The sequence below is a fragment of the Anabrus simplex genome, chromosome 5, assembly GCF_040414725.1.
Source record: "Anabrus simplex isolate iqAnaSimp1 chromosome 5, ASM4041472v1, whole genome shotgun sequence".
NCBI lineage: Eukaryota > Metazoa > Arthropoda > Insecta > Orthoptera > Tettigoniidae > Anabrus > Anabrus simplex.
Genome location: NC_090269.1, coordinates 329,316,014 through 329,337,681, shown reverse-complemented (window position 1 = coordinate 329,337,681; position 21,668 = coordinate 329,316,014). Strand labels below are relative to the sequence as shown.

At 37.2% G+C, this 21,668-nt stretch overlaps 1 protein-coding gene across 2 annotated transcripts in view; it reads right to left on the bottom strand.

Annotated features, from left to right (window-relative positions):
* aub (aubergine) overlaps window positions 1–21,668 on the bottom strand; it is a 322,859-nt gene that overhangs the window by 83,605 nt on the left and 217,586 nt on the right. For both annotated transcript variants that reach the window (XM_067147583.2, XM_067147584.2), the window contains exon 13: window positions 9,343–9,639. In XM_067147583.2, coding sequence (XP_067003684.1) covers window positions 9,343–9,639 — 297 coding nt within the window. The remainder of the gene's footprint in view (window positions 1–9,342; window positions 9,640–21,668) is intronic.

Genomic DNA, 21,668 nt, shown 5'->3' with positions numbered 1-21,668 from the left:
TTGATTATTTTAGTTAAATTTCTATTGTTAATAATTATTTAAATTGTTATTCACATATATTAGAGTAGGTATATACAGGGAAATATAAAAGTACTGAAAAGTAGAAACTTTCTTAATCAAAGCTAATCAGTAGATATCGCAAAAGGTTCATTCCATTATCGTTGGTCCGTTATTGGCCACTATAAATTTTCCAGTTAATTCATTCCTGTTCGCCAGCCTTTTGCCCCAGTGCTAATTTTGGTTCATCAGTTGAACCTTTTATAGCCAAATTAACACACTGAGGCAAAACGCTGGCAACCAGGAATAAGTTAGCTGGAAAAGAACATTTATGATGTCCAATAATAGATCAACAATGTTTGTATTATAAATTTACTCACTCCAGACAAATATTTCAGGTTCCGAAAGGTAATTAATGTCTCTCATCATCTGATGGCCAGGCAGGCATCAATTTCCAAAAATGAGAAAGTCTCTTGTAGTGCACTGGCACTGCCAGAGGTCCCAAGTACTCTACACAGTGGCCTCCATGGTAAGCTCTGGCCATGCATCTTGGTTAGGCGTGCTGTGTACCAAATTTACTCAATTGGGGCAAATATTTCAGGTACCCTAAGGGAATTACATCTATATCAAAGGTTCATTCCTGAAGTTTGAATCAGTATAGAATCTGCATCACAGATCATTTCATTAAAATGGCACGTAGTTTTGTTCCAACATATCCATACTTCTTTGCACTATCCAAATCTGGGAACGTATTTCTGAACAATTGACACACGTGATGGGAACTCTACAACGAGGGGTTACATTCTACGATGAACAGCATGAATTAAGATTCAGCTTAGATGGCAGCATTGTCTTCTTTCTTGCCAACAAAAAAGGTACTAAATTGTTTGTTCTTCCCTAAACAACTAGCAGTGCCTTTGTGCGATATTGTGAGTTACGTCACACCTTCCACCATGAGGGGTAATCTTCATTTGGCAGGCTGAGTATGATACAGTTCGAACGAAGTCGCATGGATTCGTCAAACAATATCACGCTGCTCTGAGGATGTCACAGCTGTGACGCAAACAACATGGCGCAGCTCAGGTGACATCTCAGCCAACTACACAGGGCTGCAAACTACGTAACTAGTGACAAGACTACTATACATTATAGAGACCAAATTAAAAGCCCACTGAATAGGTTAGGTCTGGCAAGTGACAAGACAATTGAACACTAAGATTACGATGCACTTAATGTGACACCCGATTATTATTACGGAGTCAAATGCAACCAGTTACAATCGGCGCACATGACAATGGCAATTTAATTCCTGTTGTGCATTGCTGCTTGTATTATACAGCCTGCAGTAGGATGACCAACAATATCAAGTTGCTGGTGGGCTTGAGAGAGGAACATCGTCCATAGATCCCTGCTGCTGAGCCACTGCCAAGCGATAAATTAATTTAACAGGTTTTTTCCCTTCTTTTTACATCCCACTAACTACTTATTGACTTTTCACAGGCATCAAGGTGCCAGAATTTTGCCCCGCAGAATGGATGAACCTGCCACGTTTGAGTCAGAAGGCCAGCATCTTAACCATCCGAGTCACTCGGACTGGCACTGCCAAGTGAGAAATGATTGCGAAAATGACAACTTGCCAGACAAGGCATAAAGTTTAACTTTCACTCTAAACTCATGTTGCACAATCGCCAAAGCAATTATGATACTCGAAAGATGTTTTTTTTTTCTACGGGCTTTACGTCGCACCGACACAGATAGGTCTTATGGCGACGATGGGATAGGAAGGGCCTAGGAGTTGGAAGGAAGCGGCCGTGGCCTTAAGGTACAGCCCCAGCATTTGCCTGGTGTGAAAATGGGAAACCACGGAAAACCATCTTCAGGGCTGTCGACAGTGGGATCCGAACCCACGATCTCCCGGATGCAAGCTCACAGCCGCACGCCTCTATGCGCACGGCCAACTCATAGAGGTGCACATCTGAGCACCCGTTGAAACTAGCCCATTGCAGCCGGGCAACTTATATAGCAAGCATAAGTCGCAGTGAAGTGAGAGAGCGAACCCACTTTGCAAGAAGGTGAAACTGTGACGTTCATGATTGTAACTACGAAGCTCTCCTCTGCTACTCAGCAAAACGCTGTACGAATTATTGGATTGTTGGAGAATTCACCAGACAATTCAAACCCAAGCAACAGCTTATCCACGGTAACTACGCATTATATTAGAAATGTTTCTAAAGCAACTCTTAAAATATAATTCATTATGTACAGTATAAAAATATTTGAGATGGTAGGCTAACACCTCCTTGTATCCAGTTGCATAAAACTCACCACAGCGTATATCTCGTACGCCATTTTCAACATTTGAAATTGTAAGGGAGAAAATTCCCCACACGGGGCAAACCAATCAGAGACCGCACACTCATATATAAAAACAGGTGCCTCCCAAGCAGCCACCACAGTCGCCAGCGGGATACAGAAGAGAGTAGCTAGACAACACCACAGCAGCAGCAGTAGTCGAAACAAGGAGAGAACCCCGGCATAATAGCCTGGAGGATTTTTATTATATAGAAAGAGACTGTGTCTGCGAAGGCGAACATCTCTCTGTCTGAGAATGCCAAGTGATTACAGCGACAAAATCATAGATTTTAATCGTCATGCGATAGCAATGCGGATCAAACTCCGATCAACTTCGACATGCCATGCAAGGGAGAATCTACAACTGGATGTGTAAAAACAGAGGTGCACTGTCATACTAGCAATAACCACAGACGGAAGAAAATTGCCACAGTATTATTTTAAATAGAAAAACAGGGCTTAAAGTGAAGTTTCCCAAAGGCATTCACATTTACAGTTTCAAAGAGACAGGATGGATGGATACAGCTCTTGTCCAAGACTGCGTCCGCACAGTGTGGGGAGTACAGTCAGGGCCACTGCTTCAACGCACAGCAATGCTAGTATGGGAAGTTTCCACGGGCACTTTCAGGAAGACACAAAGAAACATCTACAAGAAATTAAAACTAATCTCGTAATTCCTGGTGGACTCTCACATTGTCTACAGACCTTATAGGTTTCCAACAAGCCCTTGAAGGACAACGTACGTAAATTGTGCACCGAATGGATGGCATGAGGGAGGGCATGAGCTGACACCAGCAGGCAAAATAAAGAGGCCGTTAGTTGAACTCTTGTGTGAATGGGTTATGAAAGCATGGGTTATGGTTACACCAAATTAAAACAATAAGCGAGTTAATTCCACCTTTTCAATACAAATTAAATATTGTTTATTAAATAAATATTTAATGGGACTAGTTTTGACCTATTTAAAGGTCATCTTCGGCCACGTCGCGTGTAGAACAAAGTATTAAAACTGTTCAACAGTTCAGCCAGGTGCTGCGTTAAAAGACTTAGGCAACTGAAATCCAGTCACATGTTTCCTAGCCTGTTCCATACCAAAGGTCTTTTTGCGGGCTTTGAACCTTCGAGCACCACTACCTCCCACCCGTCAAGTGAGCTATTGCGACGCTCAACGTGCAGCGCACAGTTTCCAGCCTATAAAATACCTGTTCTAGGTCTGTATGTACCTCCTGGTGTAAGGTATATAGTGAAACCTTATTAGAGTGTTCCTAATTAACACATTTTCCCATTTAGCACGTAAATTCAAAATTGTGATTCTCATCGTATTAAATCTGTATAAAAATACCTCACTTATCGAGTCACGAATTTTCGCAATTACCATTTAGCACGATCATATCTTTCCTAGCCCCTGAAAACATTTGTCATCCCTTGTGAAACAAACATGATTTTCAACTATGGTAAGATCCATCGCCACAGTTGCGTAATTACGGGAAAAAGCCTTAAATTCATCAACTTCACAGGAAGTTGCATATTCGGGAAGCAAGCCATAAGCCTCAGGAATGTACAGTTTCGTTTACAGGTTAGCAGCAAGATTGTTGAATAACACAGCGAGTCTATTTGCGCTTGTATTTCACATTTTATTCAGCAAGTTAGAAATTCATTTTGTGTTGAGTGGTACAGTGAAGTGGATAAATATTTGTTGCATGATACAGTAGCCTATATCAGGATTCGGAACATATAAACATACCTATTGAGTCAGAAATTTTTGCTATTACCGCTTAAAACGAGTACTATCACATTTTTCCTAGCCCAGAAAACGTTACCGTAGAAGTCCGATACAGCGAGTACAGGATATAACAAGAATCCTATTGTAACGTCATTATTTTTCTGTCCGTTAAAAATTCCTATATCATACCATGTTTTATCCTTCGGTTACGGCGAGAGGCCCATCACTGACGCATCTGTTATTACGAGTGATTATGCATGCATGATATTTTCTGTTACGAATATTTATGTACCCAGCCACGGCCAACTCGAAGTTCCGGCCTGCTACACATGACAGTTCCATAGTGATGACAACAGTTTTTTAGTGCAGCGATATGTAGGCACGAGTCTTGTTTACATGGTGGTTTCGTAGCACGTTGTTGTTATTTCAATGTTATTAGAGGTGTTCGTTCGTGTTTAAAAGTCATAACTGTATGAAAACGCTTCAGTAAAGGATGTATTTTCAGCAACAGTATGTGTTAAATACTGTAGAATTCTAATTCAAGCAGCCTGATGTTAGGAAGTACTGCTAGGTTATGTGATAGGTTAAGTGTACCCACTGAGCTATTAAAAATGGGGCGAACGTGTAGTGTGCCTGGATGTAGGCCTACATCCAATTACCATTCAAATAAGGAGGTGGCTATCTTAACATTTGCGTTGCCTATCTATAAGGAGAAGCGAGCTAAATGGATTCATGCTATATACCGATCTAATTTTGAACTCGGTAAATATTCCTGTGTCTAATCACATATTTCGAATTGATACTGCAAAACGACCAGATGGTTCCGTTTTAAGTATGCCTAGGTTAAAGCCAAAACTAACTGACAATGCTGTGCCAACTATATTTCCTGGGCAGCCGTCAGATATACGTCTCAACCAACACCTGCCAAACTAAAATCGCCAGAAGAAGGAGACAAGATATCAAATTATGAGGACTTGTTGGGTAAGTAAACAACCCTAAATGTACTTGAATTTTCTACCATAACTGATGTCAGTAAAGTTTTGTTTTAAAGCTTCAAACCAAATTCATACTTGCTAAAGCTGTGCAGAGAGGGGTTGAAACAGCTTACAGATTTTGTTTTTCAAATTGCTGTGGAGGACTACACTTTATTTCAGACCTTGATATCTGATTTTAAAGATGCCTTTTTGAACACCAGAAGTCACAGGGATGTTTATACAAACTTTTTGAAAATGAAAGTTGAAGAAACTGGCAATTACTGTGATAAGTGTGTATGTGTGGTATAGGGTTCATTAGTATTGTGTCCAAGATTTGCCACATTTTCGGAAACATTTTTAGTAACAATTACTCAAAAATAATTAACAACGGCACTGTACGCACAAACAAGCGTAAAATAATAACATTTTAGAGACAACAGTTCGCCTATTAAGCATCAAATGATTTGTTATGGAGGGCTACATGTTAATTCAGGCCTCGATATCTGATTCAAAGATGTATTTTTTAAAAGTGGAAATCGTACGGATCTTTCTTTCAATGATTTGATAATGGAAGTTGAAAAACCTGGTAATATCTGTGCCAAGTGTGGGTGTGAGCTGCAGAGTTAATGAGTGTTGTGTCGAAGATCTATCATATCATGGCACATATTTTTCCTAACTGTAATTCATAAATAATTAATAGCATTATGAGCTCAAATAAGTGTAATATAAGGGCATTTTAGAGACAGCAACACTTTGCTGAGTGACATTCATACTACATTTCAAATTGTGGGAAACTACACATTAACTCAGACCTTGATATCTCATTCCGTGGTAATTGTAGGGGTGTTTCTTTCAATGTTTTGATAATGAAAGTTGAAAAATCTGGTAATTTCTGTGACAAGTGTGGGTGTGTGCTGCAGAGTTAATGAGTGTTGCGTCCAAGATCTATAATATCATGGCAAATATTTTCCTGTCATTCATAAATAATTAATTAATAACACTATGTGCTCAAGTAAGTATAATATAATGGCATTTTAGAAACAGCAACAGTTTGCCTAGTGACCATCATACTACTTTTTAAATTGTGGAAAGCTACACATTAACTCATACCTTGATATCTGATTCAAGGATATATTTTTAGACAGTGGAAATTCTAGACATGTTTCTTTCAATGTTTTGATAATGAAAGTTGAAAAACCCGTTGAAAGAAAGTGTGGTTGTGTGCTGCTTAGTTAATGAGTGTTGTGACCAAGATCTGTCATATTTTGGAAAATACGTTTTTTAATTATTCATGTGCTCAAGACAAGCATAAAAAAATTGCATTGCCTATTCACCGTCATGGTACAGTCCACTGTACAGTAGCCTTCAGTCGAACATTTTACAATATGTAATGTATTACCTTGAGTGCATATATTTGTGTATTCGTATGTATACTTTTTATAGTGTTTCTTCGGTGTTTTGTGTTTATAGGCTTATTATTGCATTTTCTTTGTCAAATTATGATAAAAAGTATCGTATCAGCAATATAGGAATTACACGCGACGACGGAGAGTGAACACTATTCGCGTAACGTCACAACTGTTGGTAGCAGGCCTCTATATATATGAAGATGGCCGTGACCCAACAATTATAATGCATTCAAAGGATCCTTTTGGTATCATTTCCTCGCTATCTCCGCTAGCAAGCTCTCTCATTGACATACGAAATCACTGATAACCTTAACCACAGACATGCCAACTTTCAAAAGTGAAAAATCAGGAGAAATTTTGCAGCGAAGCGCGACGTATTACGACACATCACTGATGTCAGAACATGTACAAGTTCATTATAATTCAATACATTAACAATTCTATTTGCCTATATATACGATCATTTACAAGTGAATACTAAATACTGGACATACCTGAACTGTAGGAACATGTGACTTCTCATCCTTCAACATGGTGATCACATTATGACAAATTGTTGTTCAACACACCAGTAGCTGACTTAGCCTCCTTCAGAAACTCTGAACTAAATTTTTGCTCAAAGCACTTGCCTTGCTGAACTGATTTCAAGGTTAAAAGTTTGTTTAGACAGCAGGTTAGTTTATATTTTCTCCCGTCTGGTTAAATTTCGATCGAGGCTATTCCCATCTAAATTTATAACGAAAATGTTATTCCTCTACTGGCGCTTGGAACATGTCTTCATGATACATATGGTACGGTTAAGTTACGTGACTAAGAAAACTCAAACTTTTGCCACAAAATGCAATAAAATCATCGAACCATATCACTCCCTCGCTATGTACACTTGAGGGTTCTCTCGTCGACATTCAAAGACAACTATTAGTAATAGCCATCGACTGCTGTTTTCTAAAAGAAAATTAAAAATGAAGTAGGATAACATGTTTTCGTAATAAATGCGTAAACGAAGTGATTGATAGCAGCTGTTAACTTGTTAGAAATAAAGGCTGAAGGAAGGCCTCTGGAGTAATACTATAATTTTTTTCAGAATGGAATTAAACAAACCTTCACGTAGTATTGGATTTCAAAAATAAACAAGTAAGCCGTAGTATGAATGTCATCCGCGAAAACACAAGTTTTGAACAAACTTATTGCCTTTTTTAACCGATTATAATGTGTACGGGCTTACTTCAAACTTTAGGAACAACCAGATATGATGACAATCCGCTATACCGAGTACCTTTTTCAAACTTCTACTCTGTCATCCCTTGTGAAACAAACGTGATTTGCCAATCTGTAAGACCCGTCGCCACAGTTGTGCGATTATGAAAAAAAGTGAGTCTATTTGGGCATGTATTTCGCATTATGTTAGAAATTTATTGTGTTGCATGGTACAGTAAAATTTTGTCGCATGATATGATAGCCTATATCTGGACTAGGAACATAATCGTGTGAAACCGACTAGCATGGTGCACGTTTGTCTTGTGATAGCCTAGTTATGGATACGGAAAAAGTTGTGATATTCCTTACTAATGAAGACAAAACTAAAATGTTCCATAAAGTGGACTGATATCCGCATCTTAAGCGCGCGGAGGTTTCGACTCAGTCATTGCAGTTGGTTGAAGTTTTTCAAAATGGCGGACAAGGTAATTCCTCCCTGTTGCAGATGGTCGAGTATAACCTCCAATTCATCGCCCAAGAGTGTGCCGAGAAAAAAATGTTTAGTAACCCATTGCTCCGAAATAAAAGCCTTCTACTAATATTTGGTTTAGAAAGTGTGTTTGTTCTCTCATGCTTTTCACACCTCTTAATACTTTCCTCTCATCTTTAGAAATGGTAGATATAGTTTTCACTGTACCCGCGGATACACGATGTAAAATGCCTTCATGACAGAAAAAATTCTATCTAGTGTTTCTATATCCCTGTTGGACGTTTTTTTATTCGTATATTCAGTGGTACGTTTTCTTGCTTAACACATTCTGTTTCCTTGTCCCCCTACAGGAACGTCTTAACAAGGTTTTACTGTACATTCTTTGTATCTGTGCATATTTTACAGGTTAATTCGGGGTATTAACAATGGATTATGTGGTCCTCAATATTACTGCTGGTTTTTCGCCCATAATCTTGTATCTTTTTATATTACTACAGTTTAGGGATAGGGAGCAATGTATTTCGGAGTAGTCATAAACGTGGTAGGATGCATAAAACTAAATCACAAGGGGAGAGTGAATCACCTAGTATATATATGCATGATTTAAAGCGATTTGATAGAATCTGAGGATATTCTTGTAAAATGAAACATGTCAGTCTTCGTTTAATGAAGTTTTTTTTCCAGGTATATAATACTATTTCATGTATATTCCAAGAATAGTTGTCCGCATGTTGAAAATCTTTAAAGTAACAAATAAGGACTGCCCTTGCAATCTTAGACCAACCTGTCAAAAGATTTATACCAATGCCCAAGGATACACAATGAATTTAATACCTGCCAGTAGAAAATTACAACACTTCTCATAATTCATCACCTCCCACACTGCTAGGATATCACACCTTAATATAATCATCCTTCACAGTTTAGGATCTCATTAAACCTGTTCAGTTCACAACTCAATCTTACTTTTCCAGAAGGTTTAGCAGCAACAAAACAATTCCAAAATTAACCGAGGGATTCATTTTTATTTAATCAATTCACTGCGCATGTACTGATGCTATCACGTAATCTGCAAAGATGTTAAGGATATTCACAAATTAGTGTATTTTGTGTTGAAATTGTACTAATCTCACATTTGAAGACTAATGTAACACATCATGCAACAAATTTCAAACAACTTCATAAACACAGAAAACTTACTGCCCATGTTCACTGACAAATCATTGGAGAGCTCCTCTCCATTCGTATGAGCGGAGACGGCACTGAAGTATCTGCTAAAAGGTTTGTCAAGGGAGGCTACCATAGCACCATATGATTTTCCTTTAGATGATGTGTCATGACAAACATCGAAGCCAACAACCATTAGACCACTCAACGGAATTTCCACAGTCCACGGTGCACCGCCAATTTTGCAATTTATCTGTATAGCAACTTTGGTAGCTATGGACATCACACCTTTTGATGCCAAATTCTTCGCAAGGATCACTTGAGTAGGAACTGTAAGAAAATTAAACAGAATTGACAACAGATACATAAAGTCAGAAGTAAAAAATCAAGAGCAGATTTCAATACAACTTTCATGTATTTTTCTGTCTACAGAAAACACCTTTTTTTTTTTCTTCTTTTCTTTCTGAAGTGTATTTTGAGAGCTAGACTTTGAAAACATCAAAAAGTTCAGATGAACAGAGAGTTTTAAGATCTCACTTTCAACACTTCAAAATCAACGCAAAAATACATTTCTACTACTATACAATATGATAATACTAGCTGCAGTACCCGTCGTTGGCGGGATAATCACATAGCATGTGCAAACTTATCTAATTCCCCAGCCACTTTCTGCCAATATTCAGGCAAGCTGTTTCACTTGGATCGCAGCAGTAATCCCATCCATTGGAAATGAGCGACAGCATAAGAGACAAATCACACCACAACACTGATCAATGTAACATTATTGCTGATTAGTTTCCCCTTATGTCATTCTTTTCTTTCTCATTTTAATGATATTCTTCAGAATCTTTCCTTGTCAATACAGACCGATGACCATGCGGTTTTACACCTTAAGACAATCATGACAAAAACTATCGCCAGTTAACAGATTAAAAAACATTTCCATGTTAAAAATACAGGGCGCCAGAAATGTTCTCCGCAGCGCCTACGTGCTGCTGCGCAAGGTGGCATCAGCATTAAGTTGGCAGCATGGCTGCTGCCGCTTGTTTCAAAACAAAACAACAAACTTCAAACTTCGTACCCACCACAGCAATTCATAACAGATGCTGGAAGTGTTGTCCTTTTGTTCGAAGAAAGACTTCAACACGTCTACACATACTGTCGACGACTTCCACTAAGGCCCGGTTTCTTCAACGAATGTTAAGTGTTAACTCTGCTGTTAAGGACTCTTGAAACATAATTTAACAAAATGGTCATCTCATCAATAATTGTTAACTCTTAAACAAATTGTTAATCCTTGTGTTAAATTAACCTGGCAGCAGCCCTGTGTTAAACCTCTTAACAGCTGCTAAACTTTCAAAATGGAGGCATGTAGAAGACGTAAGTTTGAAGCTTAAGAAATAACTACTTTTTAGAGTTGCCAGAAGAAATATTTCTAATTACCAAAGCCATAATGAACAACGTACTAGACGATATTTAAAATAGGTTAGAGTTTCCAATAGATTGAAACTTATCCGTGTCTCCAATGCAGCAGTTGCCAATTGATTTCAAAGAGCTTAATGTACCTGTAGGAAGACGCTCATCAGTAACTTGTGCATAAGGGTTTAGGTCAATACGCTTTCGTTGTTTTTTTTTTTTTTTTTTTTTTAAATGAGGACAAATATCATGAGGCAGGATACGCTTCAGACCACATGGAGGTGATAGAACACTAAAATGTTAACACATTTTACTTAAACTTATCAGGTCCGCAACCTAATAATTACCGAAAAATTCATGAATCCCCCGATTCCAATGCAACACTTATATACTTGAAGAGTTGCAACCCTGACAAGTGGAGCAGTGGCTGAGTGGTTATCGTACTTGTCTCCGAACCGTGTCGACGCGAGTTCGAGTCCCGCCATAGAAATTAAATCCTTATTTCAGGGAATGCGAAGGTAAAAACGCAAATAAAATTAATAATCAAATTGCAGTGGAACTTTATTTTCTACCGCAAATTTATATGCACGCACGCACGCACGCACCCACACACACAAGAGAAAGAGATCCAGCAGTAACTGTGAGAATGTTTAGGCCTATATTCATTTCAGGTAGAAAATAAAGTGTACTGCTATTTGCGTAATATGCTTGTTCCAATTTTTATCTTAACGTTCCCTCAAATATTAATTTATTTTGTACAACAATTATAGCCGCAACGAGATTCAAACTCACGTCTACGAGGTTCGCAGACAAGTACGGTGACCACTAGGCCAACACTCCGTTTTGCTGCGATGTAACTTCCAAGTATATATGCCTTGCATTGGAATCTGGGATTCATCAATTTTTCAGAAGTTATTAGGTTGCTGACCCGACATGGTTAAGTAAAATTTGTTCTCCTTTTAGTGTTCTATCACCTCCACTTTGAAGCGGATTCTGTGTAATGACATCTGACCTCATTTCTTTCGAAAACAAAAGCGTATTGACTTAAACCTTTATACACGAGTTACTTGTTAGATATTATGCTTGGGACACATTTTGTGTAATTGTAGGAAACTATATTCACCGAGTGCAAGAAAAGAGTGTGTAGAATCCTGCAAAGAATGCCTGCTGCCATTGCAGCATTAACCAGACATTACATTATTTTCCCCCACAATAAAAGAATGCCCGAAAATCATTCAAAACATATCTCAATTATCACATTTCCCCGGTGATAAGAATATAACAATAGGCCATATCGAATGCTGTGGTATAACAGTCCGTTCTTTCATTTTCAAGCACACTCACATAAATTTAAATTAAAAATATAACATTTGTCTTGCATTCATCTTAACGCTTTTGTTGCCTCTTACTTGACATGTTGAAGTCTTATCGGTCTCTGCTAACCATAACCTATAATAGTGTCAACCATGTGTGTGGTTGTATGTGTGTGACAAAATACTACTTCAGCACACCACTAGGAGCGCTTTATGTAAAGAAACAAAAGACTCACTGCCAAGAGTTCAGAAATCTCACGGAAATATTGTTTTGTAACAAATGTTGGAAATGTGTTCAAGAAACAGGTCACTTTTAAACGAAGTGTTAAATTAATGATAATTGTTAGTTAACATTTGTTAAGTAAAATTTAACATAAGAGTTGAAGAAACTGGGCGTAAAGTTTCTTGCGTAATGGACTGCACATAATTAATGATATTCACTTTAAGTTCACCAATCGTTTTCCGTCTGTTAAAAGCGTAGGCCTGCCTGTTCCTGGTACATCGTGAACTGAGCCCGTCTCACGGAAATTACTTATCAAATCCTGAACGGTATAACAATTTGGACACTTTGAATTAGGAAACTGTGCCTGAAATTTTAGTTTTATATTTCATGGGAACATTACTGCTGGCATCCTGTTGCACTATTCCAATAATCTATCAGAACGAATTCGACAGCCCACAGCTCATCCTCACACATGTAGCCTTCCCTGTACTGCTATTCTGTTAACCTTGGCCTGTCAGCGAGTGAGCGAGACAGATGACACCGTGCTGCCAACTAAACTGCTGATTCCCCCTCGCACGACAGCATGTAGGCACTGCGGAGAACATTTCCTGGCGCCCGTTACTCTGTGTTGATATAGACTAAGAAACAAAAGACTAAATTCACCAATTCTATTATCACAGTCTGTATAGCAAAACTGTACGATAATAATTGGAAAATTTATTACCTATTGTTATGCAATACTTTTTGACAGGACTAATAACATAGGTATTTAAAAAAATGAAATTTCAGGTGCCCTCCCCAAAACTACCATTTCATCCAAAGTGAATAAAAATGATGTATTGCTTAAACCCTAGTACCTTATTTTTCAGACTTTACATATCGAATTCCATTAAATTATGTTCACCCATTTTCCCGTGGCTCGTCGATGTGAACATAACACAAATACAAATTCATGAGTATCTCTGGTACTGTAAAAATGTATATGACACAAATGATCAGAAATTTAATTCTATGTAACCTTAGTAATGTAATATTTATCAATACAAACACCAATAACAAATATTTGAGAATTAAATTTGAAAACTATTTCACTCAGCATGAATAAAATTAATGATAGCCTATATTGTAGACTTACTGGACTTCACATACAGATTTTAATTAAATTCTCTTCAGCTGTTTTCTCGCGATGCGCGTACATACAGAGAGAGAGACAGAAAGAAATTACGAAAAATTAAAAAGTGCATTTCCTTGTTACTGTGAACATGGCTGGTACAGAAATGCCATTCTTTTTACATTCTGAGCAACGTACGGACAAAACTCTGGTTACAAGGATAATGTTGAGATAGAGGAGGAGACCAAGGCCAAAGAAGTATTAAAATGTACATATGATAAAAATGACATTTACAATAAGATACAAAAGTTGAAAACTAGAAAAGCGGCTGGAATTGATCAGATTTCTGGGGATATACTAAAGACAATGGGTTGGGCCATAGTACCATATCTGAAGTACTTATTTGATTATTGTTTGGTCGGATGAGCTATACCACATGAATGGAGAGTTACTATACTAAGCCCTGTGTATAAAGGAAAGGGTGATAAGACATAAAGCTGAAAATTACAGGCCAGTAAGTTTGACGTGCATTGTATGTAAGCTTTGGGAAGGCATTTTTTCTGATTACATTAGACATGTTTGTGAAATTAATTATTGGTTCGATAGAAGGCAGTTCGGTTTTAGGAAAGGTTATTCCACTGAAGCTCAACTTGTAGGATTCCAGCAAGGTATAGCAGATATCTTGGATTCTGGAGGTCAAATGGACTGTATCGGGATTGACCTGTCTAAAGCATTTGATAGGGTGGATCATGGGAGACTACTGGCAAAAATGAGTGCAATTGGACTAGACAAGAGTGAAAGGGTCGCTATATTTCTAGAAAATAGATCTGAGAATTAGAGTAGGTGAAGCTTTATCTGACCCTGTAATAATTAAGAGGGGAATTCCTCAAGGCAGTATTATCGGACCTTTATGTTTCCTTATATATATAAATGATATGAGTAAAGGAGTGGAATCAGAGGTAAGGCTTTTTGCGAATGATGTTATTCTCTATAGAGTTATAAGTTGCAAGATTGTGAGCAACTGCAACGTGACATCGAAAATGTTGTGAAATGGACAACAAGCAATGGTATGTTGATAAACGGGGTTAAAAGTCAGGTTGTGAGTTTCACAAATAGGAAAAGTCCTCTCAGTTTTAATTACTGCGTTGATGGGGTGAAAGTTCCTTTTGGGGATCATTGTAAGTATCTAGGTGTTAATATAAGGAAAGATCTTCATTGGGGTAATCACACAAATGGGATTGTAAATAAGGGGTACAGATCTCTGCACATGGTTATGAGGGTGTTTAGGAGAAGGATGTAAAGTAGAGGGCATATAAGTCTCTGGTAAGACCCCAACTAGATTATGGTTCCAGTGTATGGGACCCTCACCAGGATAAATGATTGTGACACCAATTTCACAGCACAGAATTCATATGTTGGTTACCGTAAATTGTCTTCAGATTAAATCTCCAAATAAGGAATAAATAAGGGTAAACTTGTTGTCTTCATGGAGAATATGTCAACGTTATAATGAATGTTATTTGATGTTTGGTCTCAAGGATATATTTCAATGGATAAAGCGACTTCATAATTTGAATCTCTACCAGAATTAAATAAATAATTTTACTAAATATATTCCTACAAATTTTATGGTACTTGATTGGACATAGGTGCAACCATAAATCATGATAGGTATAATTTCTGATAGAATTACGATAATAACTGATCATTATACGATACCTACATTTAATTTTAGGATGTAATATGATTATTTTTACCAAATGACATGGTCAAACTGACCAATATTTTTCATTTAATGATCGATATATGTTCGAAATAGCCATTTTGAGCTATTATATACTTGGAACTTACTTGCAACTGCTGACGTTACAATTTTGGAAGATTGATCGATATATGTTCGAAATAGCCATTTTGAGCTATTATATACTTGGAACTTACTTGCAACTGCTGACGTTACAATTTTGGAAGATATGCATTTGTTTAGTGACAAAATATGAATTCAGTATCAACGAAAATAAGCATTTAAAAAAAAAAAAAAAAACAAGAGCCGAGGGACTCTAATTAAGCATATTTATTATACATTTTTTTAAGGCTTAGGGACTTCAATCTTTTTTTTAACCAATATTAATTTATCTGCTTACCAATTGATTGTCGTTATTAATATGAGATACTTAATTTCAAAGAATATTTGACTACATCCTCATCAAATATGACAGGTACTTACGATTTATGTGATTATGAGAATTTTTCTTTGTTTTTATGATGCGGATAACAAGTATTTAGCAAGAGGATTAATTGAATCAGATCGTAGATAGTTTAGGTTTATATTTTTCAACAGAAAGAAGAGAAAGGTGATTGATGTAAATGACTTATCATATTTTCTTTTATGATTCTAGAATCATGAATAAAATTGTACATTTATACAATTTAGAAGTTATTATTGAAAATAGGCTGATATAATTATGGTAGATAAGATGATTTTGAATTAATTAAAAAAAAAATTTTTCTTTCTCGAATGAATGGACATGAACAACTAACATCGATTCCGACGGATGGGTGGTATCGCTCGTAAATTATTAAAAGGAAATGCGGGTTCCCAGTTGACCTCACGTTAAAAATACTACAGTAAAACCTCGTTAATTCGAAGTCGTTGGGACTCAAAAATCGGACTTTGAATTACGTGATTTCGAATTAACCGCCAATTCGCAATTCAGAAGTACCAACCCTTGCCGCATTACAAAATATTTTATGGCCTGTTACTGCATGCAGTTAACCTTGATTCACAGTTTATACCCTTCAAATGCCATGAAAAAAGAACTACTCCCAAAATGTATCCAAGAAGGTGCATTTACAATATTCAAGTAATTCACTCTGATATCTCACTGGCAAACATAACCTCACGTAACAAAAGAAAAAAAGAAAAAGAAAAAAAAAAAAAAGCATGATTCAAAGACGAAGAGAAATCTATGCTGGCTCCCATGTGCAAGTGCTTTATTAATTGGATTACTATACTTAATGCATTTTAGATGCCTTGTATTTACAAAGGAAGTACCCGATGCCCTTAAAATCGAACTTTTCTATGACTCTATCCTTGTACGATTTCCCACCAACTTCTTTCGTACTTCAGAAATGTAAACACTTGCCGCGTCACAAAGTATTCTAAGACCCATTAATACATGCAATCGCCTCGATTCACAGTTTAAACATTTCAAACGCCATGGAAAAAACTATTTCCGACATGTATCCAACAAGGTGCATTTACAATGTTCAAATAATGCACTTGGATAAATCACTGACAAACATAACCTCACGCAACGAAAGAAAAAAAAAAAATCGCAAATCAAAGACGAGGATAAATTATGCCGGTCCCGCTGTGCAAATGCATTATTTTTTGGATTTCTGTACTGTTCGCATTTTTATATGCTTTGTACTGGCATGGAAAGTGCCCGACGCCCTTGAAACATTGTGGTTTATCGAACTTTCCTATGACGAGGGGATAAAGTTTCTCGCTTCCATCCCATGAGCATTGCAACGTACTACTATGACCCATTTAAAACCATAAGACCGTTTGGGCTTGCATTAAAATAAAGCAATGCAGTTTCACCGGCAATGACAATATTGTTCGGTGCCTACGCTTTTTCGTCAACTGTCGGCATCGCCAGTGTTCGCGGATTCTGTTTTTCCACACACTGCCTGTTGAGTGATATTACGGCGTTCATTAAAAGGTTGAATACAAAAGAATTCCGATTTCATTCAATATAGCAATCATGAAGCGCATTGTAGACCCACCGAAGTGAGTGTAAGTGCGGAAAGCTACCCTTCCACGTTAAGGAACGCGCGTTCTATTATGACGCGGAGCGGATAAATTTCAAGTAGAAATTACTCTGTAACATACTATTGTTTTAAAATGTAAAGGCAGATTCGAATTAAAAGTCTGAATTTCGGTAATGGGGCCGATATTGTACTTCGAATTACGAATTATCCGTATTTCGAATTAAACAATTAAAATAACATGCAAAACTGTATCTCATGTTTCCGGGTATGAGAGCTTCTTCGAATTAGGCAGGATTTTGAATTAACCGATTTCGAATTATCGAGGTTCTACTGTATTCACAGATGCATTTTAATTATCCCTGAGAGGTGTCGCGTGGCAATTTGGAAACTATTTTGATGACAAATGTGACATGTGAAATGAAGATTGCGGCGTTGCTTAATTTTTTTTTTTTAATGGCGCTATCACTGATTTATTCATTAATAGAAGCAAGTACAGCTACCGACACTAAGCATCGTTTTCATAAATGCATTGATCCATTCTACTGATCCGAAGAGATGCATTGATCCATTCTACTGATCCGAAGAGATGATAGTCGGAAGAGGGGAAATATTGAAATAATAACATTAAGTTATTTATTAGACCACCTAATCAATACAAATCCTGGATGATTTACATAAATTTGTTAGCTAATAGTGGTACATGTTTCGCCTTCCCTGAAGGCATCATCAGCCATAGTCTTAACCTTAAATTAAAAATAAGCGTCTAAATAACATGTAGTAATGAAATGAATTTTAAAATCTTGAAGAGATTTGAAGTGAAATAACATTAAAAATAACAATGATGGTTTGAAAATACAATGTGATGAGATACAATAGTGGAAGTATTAACAAAATTAACATTAGAAGGCTGCTAAAATAAGTACAATGGATAAAACAACAGATTGTTATACAACAAGTAGTAAGATTGCATAAAAGTAAAGTTGATAGTCTGGCGGTTGTAATTAGACGATGGCGAAAAATCTTATATAATCAAAGTAAAGAAGAGAGAATAAAAGTCAAAGTTAGTCGAGAGATCCGAAGTTAATCATGATCTTGAAGATAAAAGACGAAAGTCAGATGCATATGGTGAAGTTGTAGAACACGTTGAGGATATGAAGTTGGTGAATAGAAGTTGAAGAACAGTTTCAAATAGGATCACTATGGACCATCTCAAAATTTGAAGTGATGTTCAAATGTTGTAAATTGTGAGTTTGTAGATATTTTAGTTGAAGAAGCATATAGAAGTGGAATCTGTAAATGGAAGCAAGAAACGTAGGGTTAATTGTGTGAAAAGATATTTGAATAATATTGAAGTAGAATCGTATGCACTTACCATTTGACGGTGACAAAGATAGCTTGTAATATTATGAGTTAGAAGTATTTGCAACAGTAGACTTCTTGCTACGTGTGTTATAACTGAAGTTTTGTGCTGGAGGGGGATCTGTTTGCGTTGATGTAACTATTGGAGGGGGGCTGCTATTGGTGGGGGGGGAAGGAAGAGAGTGTATTACTGCGCGTGTTGTAACGGTGTAAGGCTATTGGAGGGAGCGATGTTACGGTGGGTGTGGCTATGGGTTTATTGGTTGTATTTGAATTAGAGGTACTAGCGGCAGGGGGAAGGGAGGGGGGTATATTAGCTGTAGCGGAGGTGGGAACTCTAATTGATGTGAGGTTGAAGATTTTTAAGAATTTGTTGGTGAGGGAAGTTGATTCTCGTAATAAAATAAGAATCTGTTCACCCAAGGGGCTTTTTTTATCAATAGTGTCATTTAGATTTTTATCTATTAGAGTTCCCACCTCCCCTACAGCTAATATACCCCCCTCCCTTCCCCCCGCCACTAGTACCTCTAATTCAAATACAACCAATAAACCCATAGCCACACCCACCGTAACATCGCTCCCTCCAATAGCCTTACACCGTTACAACACGCGCAGTAATACACTCTCTTCCTTCCCCCCCCACCAATAGCAGCCCCCCTCCAATAGTTACATCAACGCAAACAGATCCCCCTCCAGCACAAAACTTCAGTTATAACACACATAGCAAGAAGTCTACTGTTGCAAATACTTCTAACTCATAATATTACAAGCTATCTTTGTCACCGTCAAATGGTAAGTGCATACGATTCTACTTCAATATTTTTCAAATATCTTTTCACACAATTAACCCTACGTTTCTTGCTTCCATTTACAGATTCCACTTCTATATGCTTCTTCAACTAAAATATCTACAAACTCACAATTTACAACATTTGAACATCACTTCAAATTTTGAGATGGTCCATAGTGATCCTATTTGAAACTGTTCTTCAACTTCTATTCACCAACTTCATATCCTCAACGTGTTCTACAACTTCACCATATGCATCTGACTTTCGTCTTTTATCTTCAAGATCATGATTAACTTCGGATCTCTCGACTAACTTTGACTTTTATTCTCTCTTCTTTACTTTGATTATATAAGATTTTTCGCCATCGTCTAATTATAACCGCCAGATTATCAACTTTACTTTTATGCAATCTTACTACTTGTTGTATAACAATCTGTTGTTTTATCAATTGTACTTATTTTAGCAGCCTTCTAATGTTAATTTTGTTAATACTTCCACTATTGTATCTCATCACATTGTATTTTCAAACCATCATTGTTATTTTTAATGTTATTTCACTTCAAATCTCTTCAAGATTTTAAAATTCATTTCATTACTACATGTTATTTAGACGCTTATTTTTAATTTAAGGTTAAGACTATGGCTGATGATGCCTTCAGGGAAGGCGAAACATGTACCACTATTAGCTAACAAATTTATGTAAATCATCCAAGACGATTTTGTATTGATTAGGTGGTCTAATAAATAACTTAATGTTATTATTTCAATCAAATATCATCAATACGGACCAAAAATGATATTTATTACATGTAAAGAGGGGAAATAGCCGGAGCATTTGATAGGTCGCCCATGATGGTGCAAGAAAATTATTCCCCGCAGGATGGTGCAGTGTTAAATCATTTTAACATACGATTTAAGAAAATCTGCGTTTCATCAACAACTGTTAACATTAACAAATGTTAAACTGCGTATTAAAGTTAACATCAGCCATTTCCAATGTTAAATGGCTAACATTAGCATTTAGCAACCTGTTCCAAAATGGCTGCTGTGAACCTCGCTTTCGATGCGGAATTGCTCTATTTAGATCTTTTACAAAACAATCCTGATCAAAGAAGAGTTCAGTGACGTTATGACTTTTGAAAATTTGACGGATGCGGAATTTCTTCATAGATACAGGTTATCGAAAATAGTCGTTGCTAAGGTTGTTGACGAAATTCGAGTGAGGTTAGAATATCCTACGAAGAGAAACTTAACCTCTTTCTCCAATGTTGCAGGTACTGATAATATTACGATTTTTTGCTACTGGTTATTTTCACATAATGATAGGAGACAATGCTGGAATTTCTAAAGCCACTGTTAGTAGAGTTGTTTAACGAGTGTCTGCAGCAATAGCATCCATGAGGAGGCATATATCATTACATTCCCGTCAGCAGAAAAGCATCAGCAAATTATCCACGATTTCTACGAAATAAGCCGTTTTCCTAGTGTTTGTTCTAGGTGCAATAGATTACACACATGAAAGAATCCAATCACCTGGAGGCAATTGGGCCGAAATATATCGTAATCGGAAGGGATATTTCTCTGTTTATGTTCAGGTTATTAATGAGCCTAACCTCCAAATCAGGGATATACTTGCTAGGTGGTCTGGTTCTGCACACGACAATACAATATTTAATAACTCCCATATCGGAGCACAGTTTGAAGTTGGACAATTAACGAAGTGATTTTGTTAGGTGAGAGTGGATACCCGCTAAAAAAGTATCTGTTAACCCCATTGAAACCATCGCGGACTTTCTCCCACGCCTCGTCCTTTTGTTTTATCGTCAAGCCATCCGTGCGCTTGCACTCAATAACGTATATACATTTACAAACTAATTCAATTAACAACTCTTTTTCAAAGGAGGAAAAAATTAGAACTACGATTCCGTTTCACTTCTCGCGCCATACTTTACAGCTGTACGCAAACAAAAGCACATCGGAGCGCGCTGTAAAACAGAATGTTCGTACTTCTGCCTCCTTGATTCGCACCAGTTCACAATATTGGGAGAGTTAACAGTCGATTAGTTAACATTTCACAAGAAAAGTTTGATGAAATGCAAGAAACCTAGCAAGATGTTAAAATTTTAACTCCGTAGCTGCCTCTGTGGATCAGCGGTAGAGTGTCGGCCTCCGGATCCCAAGATAGCGGGTTCAAACCCGGCAGAGGTAGTCGGATTTTTGAAGGGCGGAAAAAAGTCCATTCGACACTCCATGTCGTACGATGTCGGCATGTAAAAGATCTCTGGTGACACATTTGGTGTTTACCCGACAAAATTAATTAAATCTCAGCCATAGACGCCCAAGAGAATTTCGGTTTACTCGGTCTGCCATCT